The sequence below is a fragment of the Chaetodon trifascialis genome, chromosome 14, assembly GCF_039877785.1.
Source record: "Chaetodon trifascialis isolate fChaTrf1 chromosome 14, fChaTrf1.hap1, whole genome shotgun sequence".
Classification (NCBI taxonomy): domain Eukaryota; kingdom Metazoa; phylum Chordata; class Actinopteri; order Chaetodontiformes; family Chaetodontidae; genus Chaetodon; species Chaetodon trifascialis.
In genome coordinates, this window is record NC_092069.1 from 11,236,153 (window position 1) to 11,246,900 (window position 10,748).

At 41.9% G+C, this 10,748-nt stretch overlaps 1 protein-coding gene across 3 annotated transcripts; it reads left to right on the plus strand.

The window, feature by feature from the left end:
- The first annotated feature begins 226 nt into the window (after positions 1-226).
- On the plus strand, positions 227-10,473 carry srrm1 (serine/arginine repetitive matrix 1). 3 transcript variants are annotated; one of them, XM_070978480.1, is made up of 17 exons: positions 227-348; positions 1,292-1,381; positions 1,516-1,638; positions 3,964-4,134; positions 4,393-4,493; positions 4,581-4,805; positions 4,947-5,132; positions 5,272-5,391; positions 5,582-5,790; positions 6,065-6,145; positions 6,946-7,032; positions 7,241-7,376; positions 7,498-7,584; positions 7,680-8,162; positions 8,284-8,470; positions 9,287-9,460; positions 9,622-10,473. In XM_070978480.1, exons 1-17 carry the CDS (start codon positions 328-330, stop codon positions 9,730-9,732), a joined length of 2,592 nt encoding a protein of 863 aa, XP_070834581.1. In that variant the 5' UTR covers positions 227-327; the 3' UTR covers positions 9,733-10,473. The 3 variants fall into 3 exon arrangements, with proteins under 3 accessions (XP_070834581.1, XP_070834582.1, XP_070834583.1); XM_070978481.1 differs by having other exon boundaries at positions 9,629-10,473; XM_070978482.1 differs by lacking the exons at positions 227-348; positions 1,292-1,381; positions 1,516-1,638 and adding an exon at positions 1,882-2,008.
- The last annotated feature ends 275 nt before the right edge of the window (positions 10,474-10,748 follow it).

The window sequence follows — 10,748 nt, forward strand, 5'->3', positions numbered from 1 at the left end:
AGACAGAGTTATGGTACTTTTTAGTGCACAACATTTACTTAACTACCATAAATACTAATTAGCCTACTTTGCAAATTCTGATTTTACATACAGAACATTTGATCAGCAAATAAAATATGACCCACTGTTATACATTCAACTACTCAGCAGTTTATGAAGTATTAGATAAACAGGTCAGGATGTATCCTTCTCCTTTACAGTCGTGACAGTTGGTGTAGTGCTTATTGCTTCCTGTAGAGGCGCACCCTTCATCCGGCGGACCTCCTAAATTTCACCGGAGCACACGTCTTTCTGAACAGCGCCTTTTTGTATCCATTGTCGCTGATAATGGACGCGGGATTCTTCCGCGTAAGTCTTGAAACGTATTTCTAATTTTAACGTGTGTTGTTGTTGCTTAATTGTATGGAGCTACATTCCATGTTTAGAACATCAGTGTGCAATATGCATGTTGGTCGAGGGCCATACATTCCCAATCGGTATGGTCAGGGCTTCGTCTATCAACTGATATCATTTTTACATTTCGATGAGTCGTGTTTCAACTGGGTTGTTTCCAAAGTTTACACGTCTTAACTACATGAATGTTTGTTACCCTATATCTGCATGTAACTTTATATTTCTTAAACATCGTTGTCTTTCTACATTCATTTGCAGATAGACATATTTGCAGGAAATAGACGAGTCAACGTAGCTAGCTAGTGCCAATTTGTTAGCCTTAAAGATGGCGTCCGACGGGAGCATCGTTTCGTCTCAGTGAGGTAGTCACGACAACTGCTATGCTAACGTTAGCCAGAATAAGCAACGTTAGACCTAAATCTGTGTTGAGTAATAACGCAAATTTAACTTGGCTTTTGATATTCTGTCCTTGTCGCTGTTTTGGTCAACACAGCCTCTAGACGTTGGCTAGCAGGTTCCCTTGGAGGATTAAGCATGCTAACTGTTAGCATAGCTAACGTTAGCTTATCTAAATCAACGTGACGGTTTAAATTCGACATGGCATGTGTATGGACGTTGAAAAGGTTAATACTCAAACTTTCAACGAGACGTCATATGTTAGGACAAGTAGCATAACGTTTTGATATTTCGAGTCAGGGTTTTGGGTTTGATGTCAGTATTACCTGTATGATTGAGTGCAGTAAGAATAACCTTAAACTGGCCAAATGCCCACGAAGTTGTGTGCATCTAACAGAACTACATAGTGTGCGAGACATTTTGCAAACGTGTTGATATGCATGTAATGTTAGGTGGAGATATCTACAAGCGCACTAAGAGTTGATGGTTGATTTTTCTTTAGGGAACAAGTGCGGAGCAAGACAACCGTTTCAGCAACAAGCAGAAGAAACTGCTGAAGCAGCTGAAATTTGCAGAATGTCTGGACAAGAAGGTATGAGATCATCCACATTTACAATACTCTTTGCCACAGTATTGGTACTCATTTCAGTTTCAAACAAAGTGTTGCTTTGCAAATTGTTATGACTGGCTAAATTTTTGTTGTTTTGGACACTGTTTTGCTCCTAGGTGGACATGACCAAAGTGAACCTGGAAGTCATCAAACCTTGGATTACTCAGCGAGTGACAGAGATTCTGGGGTTTGAGGATGACGTCGTCATAGAGTTCATATTTAACCAGCTTGAAGAGAAGGTAATGTCTTTAATTGTGTTTATTTTATTTTGTTTTTTTTTTCACAACTGTAATAAATATGAGGGCATTGCTTAGACAGTAAGAAGGGATATAAGCGAATAATTGCACATCCTAGTCAAATTGAATGGGTCAAGTAACAGTTGGTGTAAAACTGATTTATAATGACATAACCATGTTTTGCTGTTATGTGACAAAGTGCCTTTATTCAGCAGTCTTCTAATGATGATGTGATTTATGATTTAAAAGGCCTGAACCAATATGGATGTTATACCTTGCATCAGAAGTATAGCACCAACACCTAATTAGCTCTCTCCTGAGCCCAAAGTCACTGAGCCCAACTCTCCCTTCATGATGCAGTGTGTGGTTTGAGGTGAGTTATAAGCAGGGATCACCAATATCATGTCAGTGAAAGACACACCTGAACAATGCCATAATCATATTCTCCGTAGGTATTTGCGGTGCAAAAGTAAACCGCACAGATCCCTTTAAATGTAACTGGAATTACAGGCTGAAAACAGGGAAGTTTTAACAATTTGTTGCAGCCTATTGTTAAAAGTAATGGATCTCCTCCTTTTTCCATTTTCATTTTTTAAAGAGTAACTAAAGACTGTTTTGACACCAAGCTGGAAAGTGTATCTCAGCGACCACCTCTGATTGAAAGTTTAGTCTTTTATTCTGTTGGGTGTGATGAGAACAAGTCCAACAGACAACACCTGTTGCAGTTGTAACCATTCCTACCAGTGATGTATCTCTACATTGCTGTAGCAAGTTGAAAACTTCAGCCACTGGAGGTCAGCAAAAATGAGATTTTCAGCTGATTTTGTATTGCTCTGTAACAAGTCTGTTAAACCTCTGTCCACACCCAGTATCTGTTAGGTGTGGTCAGATGTAGAGATTTTCAACTATGAGAAACAGTTCAGTTTGGTATTAAGTTACTCTTTAAAAACTGGAAGACCACTGGAATATCTGTAGAACACACAATACTTCTTGCTAGTAGAGCTGTAAAGCTGAGCTCCACTAATTATTATGCATTTCATTTTTGCAGACTAAATTGTGCATGTTCTTCATCCCATAGGCCATTGGCTACTTTTGTTTAACTAGACTCATTATGGCCAAAGATTTCCTCTTTTTTCTTCTTTTAATTATACTGTGTACCCCACTGATATGCCAAACCACTTGGGATTTCTGGTCAATGGGCCAGTTCCATTGCACAGGCTTACTTTTGGAAATAGGAGAAAGGGTTACTGGGGAGAAAGAGCCCAAGTAAATTACACACAGTATCCTTAGACTATTACTTGGATCCCATCCCATAGTGTACTTGAATGGAAGTTTTGGCATATATACTTATGAGTCAGTTTCCTTCTGCTAAAATGCTAAAAAAGACACATGTATTTATTTAATAATGATAAATGTGACACAGTTTTTTTTTTTTTTTTTTAATCTTTTTATTTGATTTTTTTCTTGCCATAGCTTTTGGGGGATGGGGTGGGCTGGTAAAGCTAAGTTTAAAGGGTACTGTTGCATAATGGTAAGAAACGGTAATTGAGATTACGGTGCCTCACAATGATTCTGTCAGTTGTTGAAATAAAACTCCTTTTTTGTGTAACTGTGTACTCATTATTGCTTGTTCGTCTCTTGCAATTTAGATAAATGATATAACATTAAGCTCAAGGTGGTTGAGTCTCAAGCAGTAGGGAGGCGGAAGCAAGCCAAGGGAGCTCCGTGCCCACTGATCCCACGGGACTCACTGAAGACACCGGAACTGTACTTGCAGTGTTGGGTTTTAATGCACTCTGTATTGTGGCTATTTGTTTAACTGCTGAAGTATAGACTGTGGGGAGACCCGAGAACAAGGGGTGGGTAGGGATACAGAAATGTAAAGTAGTGGGAATAGCACTGAGCAAATCAAATAATGACGAAATATTTTTTTTGTATTATAGGAGCTTTTTTGATAGATTGCATTTCTGGGGAATTACAATCAGAAATGGGTGTAACAGCAGTATTGCATGCAGTTTTTGTATCTCTAGATTTGTCTCCCCTCAGTTAGCTCGCATTCTCAGTTCGATGAGTTTGTGAGTACGAGTAAAATCAATCACATTTTTGTTTTGGTAGGTTATTGAGTGAAATATTGGACCCAGGTATGTTAAATATTCTAGTCAGTTTTACATGTTTTGATTATGATTAACTACATAGTCACAGGTATAGTTTAGTGAGGACTAGAAGGTAGGCAGTCCCATTTGTGGGATCCTACCTCCCCCTGATATTTTGCCTTCCATTATGTCAATGGTCTTTTCTCTCTCTCCCCCCTTCGTGTGTGTGTTGCAGCACCCGGATAGCAAGATGATGCAGATCAACCTGACAGGCTTCCTGAATGGGAAGAATGCCCGGGAGTTCATGAAGGATCTGTGGCCCCTGCTGCTGAGTGCCCAGGAGAACATTGCTGGCATCCCCTCTGCTTTTCTGGAACAAAAGAAAGAGGAAATAAAACAGAGACAGGTGAGGCTCTTCCTGAACGTAAACATCAGCAAAGTGTCTCTTTTGCTTATCTGGAGGTCATGAATCTGTGGTTGCTGGCAGGGTTTAGGAAGTTATCATAACACAGGCATAAAAATACTGGTGTAAAGAAGTCTGGCAGTGTCTTAGTGGAGAGACTGCACAATAACATTGAACACAGTACTTGACATTCTAGATGACAGTTCATGAGTGTTGCAGGATCAAAGATGATAGTGATGTGTTTTGTCCCGTTTCTGGTAGATTGAACAGGAGAAGCTTGCTTCTCTGAAGAAGGTCGACGAAGATAAGAAGGAAAAGGACAAGGATATCAGAGAGAGGGCTCAGTCAAAGAGCCCAAGGAGGTAAGAAAGTATTGTCAGTATTTAGATTGAGTTTCTGTATTTATCACAGAACACAAAAACTAATACTAACCTTGCTTCTTTGTCCAGGCGGAAGACAAGGTCACCGTCACCGCGGCGAAGGTCGCCAGTGAAGCGGGAAAGGAAACGTAGTGTCTCACGCTCCCCAAGACGCAAACCCAGTCCAGCTGGTGGCAGTTCACCCCCACCACCCCTGATGCAGTTGCCCACGAAACCCTTGGAGCAGCTTGTGGAGCCAGAAATGTCAGGGCGAGCCATGCCAGAACCAATAATCCAAGAAACCTCTTCCACCTGGTTTGTGGAGCTCTTCTTTTTTGTTGTTCATAATGTTAATTTTTGTTTTACTCATGAATCCACTGGATTTCATTTTTTTTATTGATTCTTTTGTGTGAAAGGGTAACATTTAGGATTGAAACTTCGCTCTCTGGTTTATAGTGACACAGTTGTGGAGGTGGTGAAAGCAGACTCTGTGATTGAAGTCAAAGAACCTTCACCAGAGAAGACTCAAAAGAAGGAGGACAGGCCCAGGTCCAGAGAAAGGGAGAAGGACAGCAGGAGGGAAAGACCTCACCACCGTTCTCGCTCTCATTCCCGCTCTCGCAGGCGACGCTCCCGTTCACGGTAATGTCTGACATTCATGATAAATAGTTATTGTGGTGTCCTCTGGTTCTTGAAAAGTCGTGTCTACATTGTCTTGTGTGAAATCAAGAACTTCAAATTTCTTAAACATATATATTTAACTCTCTAAACCCCATTTCAGATCTTACTCCCCTCGTAGAAGACAGAGTCCCAGGAGGAGAATGTCTCCTCGTCGAAGGAGCCCCCCTAGACGTGGCCCCGCCACCTCCAGACACAGGCATAGACGCTCCCCTGTCCGCAGGTCAGTGACTCAATCGTTAAGTCTTACAGGCTTAGTTTCTCTGTAACCTCCACCTTTGTTTGTTATTTCTGTATTTTGCCGACAGCCATGCAATTTGTACATAGTAATTCCTGGCTGTACAACTGTGGGTCAAGCGTTTGCCTTTGAGAAAATAAACCCTTGATGTGGTTATTGTGTTTCCATCCTGCAGGAGGCGCTCTCGCTCTGCTTCATCATCTGGCAGCAGCTCCTCCAACTCTCGCTCACCTAAAAAAGCAATGAAAAGAATATCTAGCACACCACCCCGAAAACAGGTCCATCACCCTGACACCTCCATCAGCCCCGCAGGGAAGGACAGACGATCACCATCTCCACGGGGCAGAAGGGGCAGAGGCTCTGCATCACCAACTAGATCATCTGGTAAGATCTTTATCATCCTTTCATTGCTCTCTGTAATTATTACATGTCATGCTGACAACCACACTACAGTTTTAGCCACTCTCCTTCTGTGTCTTAGAAATGAAATTCCAATGTTTAAAGTCTTGTGAAGTAAAGGTAAATGATGTTACTGTGATTCAAATCATTCCTGTGCATTGAAAGTGTGCAGGCATTCAGGACAAAGCCTTTATTTGAAGAACTAAAAGAAACGAGTGTGTGTGTGAGTACTTGTGTACTTAAAATTGTGTTTTTTCAGGTTTAAAGCGAAAACCAGGAGGAAGAGGTGATTCTCCGTCCGACAATGCCAAGCCCAGACCTTCTGAAGGGTCTGAGTCAGGTAAGCATTAAATTATGTTTGTTTGAAGACCTGTAATGGCCTTCGCTCCAAAAACTGGGATGACCGGTCGTATGGAGTTCCCAGCCACTAATACCTGTCAGAAGAGGACTCTGTTTGCTGATTGGTTTGTCATGGTGTTCAGCAGGAAGGGCCATGGTGGTGGTGGTTTACCTGTTTACTTTCAATGCAGCTTGGCTTTGTCAAAGGTTAACTTACCGTGCTTGGTTTATGTACCGTGTCACATATGCTTTGCTAATGACAATGCACTTGAAGCTAAGATTGCTATGTTTATGGTAGAAGCTTGGTCTACGTGTACAGGGAAGAAAATAAGGCATTTACTGGGGCTTCTTTGAAAATCCTATTTCAAGCACAGAAATGAATATTGTGCTGTTGGCTTGGTACCAGTGTTTTTGATTATTAATCTTTTTGACAGTAGAAAATGGAGACTGGTTGCAAAGTAGAAGGTTGAGTAAGTCTGTGTCTAAGGACCTAATAACAGTGCTCTCATTTGTTAACCTGGTTGATAATTCTGTATGATAGCTGTGTATTGATCCTGGTTAGGGTATCAGTACAGTGAACAAAAACATGATGAAACACACTTCATACTAACTCAAGGGACAATGGGAGTATGAATATATGGTCCAATTGCACTATGCCATGTTGAAACCTCATGAAAAGTCAAGCCACAGGGATATACACAGTATATATATATATTTCTGTATCATCTGAAAGTTTTCCATGGCAGCCTGTTTCACTGGTTTTGCTAACACTGATGGGACACTCAATGCTCTACATTTCAGAGGAGGATAAAAATGAGAAAGGGGCAACAGCAGATTCGGTGCAGCAGCGGCGTCAATATCGCAGGCAGAATCGACAGTCTTCTTCAGGTTATAAGCGTTTTTATCCCCGTTCTGTCCTCTCCCATACCCAATCCTCTCTCTTTAACCAAGTCTCTGTCCATGTCATCTTGCACTCATCGTCTCATGGACTTTTGAAGATGTGCCCTAACCCCAACCTTGGTGTTTTTTCCTCACCGCATACAGTTAAGGCTACAATAAAAGCAGTTGTTCATGTCCTCTGTCTGTTTGGTTTCAGATACAGGGTCTACCTCCTCAGAAGATGAGGGGCCCAAGAGGCCAACAGCAGGGCCAGGCGCCAGAAATGGTGAAGTCAGGAGGAGACGTAGCCGTACCCCCTCCCCACGGAGGCGACACAGAGATGTCTCTCCAAGGTCAGACACTTCCCACAGTACTTACACATTCTTATCCAAATGATTTAATTTGATGTTTGACTTAAATCCAAGTTGACCACGTGAGGCATATGCTTTATTTTGTGTGTTTGTACCCCATCAGGAAAAGACGTTCTCCATCTCCTGTGCGCAGACGCCGCTCCCCTTCTCCCCCACGACGTCGTAGATCTCCCTCTCCTCCTAGACGAAGGTATAGGCATGTTGATTTATCTCAGTAGACATCATTTGTATATTAATGACTGACAATTCAACAAGATGTTTTATAATTGAATGTGGTGCTTCCAGGTCTCCTTCCCCACCTCCTCGTCGTCGTTCTCCATCCCCCAGGCGATATTCTCCTCCTATCCAGCGACGCTACAGCCCCTCACCTTTACCACCACAAAAGAGGAGGTTGTCCAGCTCTCCCATAAAACGCTCTTCTCCAGGTGCCAAGCGACGCCCCTCCAGGTCCCCCAAGCGCAGAAGTTCTCCTGCTCAAAGGAGACGCACACCTCCATCTTCCTCACCTCCACCCAGACACAGGAGGAGCCCCATGTTGCCTTCTGTCAGGCCAAGCAGGGATACACGATCCCCCGGTGCAGCAGCCAGCCGCCTCTCCCCGTCCCCTGCAAACCGCAGTCGTGCTGTTAGGCGTTCCAGCAGTCCTCAGGGACGTTTTGAAACCTCCAGTTCTTCTCCATCTAACCAGCGGAGACAGCAGTCCCCTTCACACAGTGGCAAACCCATCCGTAGAGTGTCCCGCACACCAGAGCCGCGCAACAACCAGAGGTATTCAAGGCAGCTAGCATGCCAGAATAATGCAATTTTATTTATTTTATTTATTTTTTTACACAGTCAGTTTCATACATGTGCATCACCCTTTTGAATATCAACTTTGTCCTCTCCATAGACCATCTCCAAGTCCCCAGCCTATGAGGAGAGCATCTTCCAGATCCAGATCTGTTTCCCCTCAGCCGGCAGCTCAGAAACGTCCACTCCCTGCATCTGCCTCCCCCTCACCATCTCGCTCAGCCAGTGGGTCTCCACCACCAGCCAAAAAGGCCAGCAGTGGTTCTGGCAGTCAATCCCCGAGCAAGGTTTGATATTTCAGATTTATTTTTGTCCATTGTGAACACAGCCTTTTTCAACCTTTTTGTGCTCAAACACCAAAGGGCAAGCATACCTGTATTCATATCTGCAAAGTAGCCCCTATGAAACATGGTATCGTTACTCTTATTATTCTGTAAATGTTTGTTTACTATTACTATGTTGACTACTCAACCAGACCCCTAGAGAAACTCCCACTGGGAAATACACTCATCCACTGAATTATTCCTCCTCCTGACACAGTCTCCAGAGACGAGCCTTATGTCGTACCATGAGTTGTATATTGCAATAATGTATGGTTTTCACAAAATCCCACTGTGTGATGTCACTGTCGGCACAGTTTAAAAACTACTGCTTTAACAGATGGTAGTGGGACATAGGCCTTTGTTTAGAGTTGAGGTTGCAGTGATAGTGCATTGCTTTTGTGTAATGCGTGTATCAGCTTGTGCAGCAAGCCAACAACTTGATAATATGATTATATTAGCCAATAGTCATCTTACACCACCTCAGTAAAATGGAATATACAGTATTGTGAATGTGCCTGCCAGTATTAAATATGCAGCATCATCGCATCTATTCAACACTTTAAATGACCTTGAATACTGAGAGTTCTTGAATGCATTCTGAACCACAAAATTAGTCTCCGTTTGTTCAAAATTCCCAGAAATTACGTCTTAAAATACGCAGGAACCCTGTCATGCAATAATTCTTCGTTGGCACTGTAATGCTTGGAACACTTTTCCTTTGATGTTTGTATTATTTAGGAGCACTTTCAATGTTGTCCTCTTAAATATCTCTTATTGCAGAATTCGGATGTTGACGGCACTGCAAAGAAAAAGAAAAAGAAGAAGGAAAAGAAACACAAGAAAGAGAAGAAACACAAGAAGCACAAGAAGCATAAGAAAGAGAAGAGTGGTGGCGCTGCACCTGCAGATGGCCAAGAAAACCAGGGCGTGGAGGAGGATGGAGAGTCAAGAAAGGTTAAATCTGTTTCTGTAATTTCTTTTTTGTAGCTACCAAGGCTTTCTGCTTACAGGGAGCATATAAATAGTGGATATTAATTGGCTGTTTGCCATGCACCAACATTAGGTGTGTGTGCAGGTGTTGAGAAATTTTATGTTTCATGCTGTTTTTGTTTTAGGAATCAGACAGTGAAGTAGAGGACAGCTTAGATGACTTGGAGAAGCACCTAAGGGAGAAGGCCCTGCGCTCCATGAGGAAGGCCCAGATGTCTCCATCACAGATGTCCTGAAAACAAGGGCCTTTACCACTTTTCAATTTTTCCACTCACTCTTGATGTTTGTCATCAACCTGGTTCAGCTTTAGAATGTACAAATTGTTAAATCTGAAGTCTTTTGTTTTCTTTTTACCTATTTGGTACATTCTGAAGAGTGTGTTTAATTAAGATCTTGATTTGTCAGTTTTAGTGTATTATCTAAACTGTAAAGAAGCTTGTGTTGTCTATAATTTTAAAATGTTTAGCAGGGGTTTCAAGTGTAAGAGGTTTCAGAGGTTTGAGTTGGGCAGATTTAAAATATTTTCCACAGCCTGCAGTAGATTCCATTGAGAAATGATTGCATGTGCAGTGATTGTCTCTAATGTGCATGAACCACTGAACCTGTGGAGTGTAGAGAAAAACCAACATACAGTAACATACTGTTACTATTGCCTTTTATTAGTGCAAACAGTTGCACTGCTGTGTTAACTGTTAGAGGCTGTAACAGAATGTCTTGTCCCATACTGTAACCGAATAGAGGTGTTTGGCATTGTTTAACCTGCTGTACTCTGACTTTGAAAAGGTCTTGTTTCAAGACTAAAACAATCTGGTGTGATATAGTTTGCTTTATTTTTTTCCAAATGGATTGATATGCAATTTTATGTTGGCACCCTTGCACCAAGCCTAATCTCTGCGGGACTGCTATATGATTTGTATTTAGTACCCCTGGCTCTTGTCATAATGTCATCCTTTCAGAATTAAAACCTTTTTATAGGATGTGTGCTTTCCTTAATGTTAAGATGTTTTTGTTTTTTCTGTTTTGTATGAGATCTTTCAAAAGACAATTTAAGGAAAAAAAGCAGTTAGTTATTGGGCTTGGATGTAGGCTCCTGTATACAGAAGAGTGCATCTGCAGCATATTTCACAACTGATCTGAAGTGTCTTCATTTTGGCTCAGTCATCAGTCGGCCACACCAGCATTATCTGATGACAATTCAAATTCCCAACCAAAATTTTCTTCAGTATTGTTTCACACCAGAGTTCATCACTGG

Coding starts and splice junctions, on each gene's coding strand:
- srrm1 (XM_070978480.1), top strand. CDS start 328: ATGGACGCGGGATTCTTCCGC. Junction 6,146..6,945: donor TTCTGAAGGGTCTGAGTCAG/GTAAGCATTAAA, acceptor TCTACATTTCAG/AGGAGGATAAAAATGAGAAA. Junction 7,033..7,240: donor GAATCGACAGTCTTCTTCAG/GTTATAAGCGTT, acceptor GTTTGGTTTCAG/ATACAGGGTCTACCTCCTCA.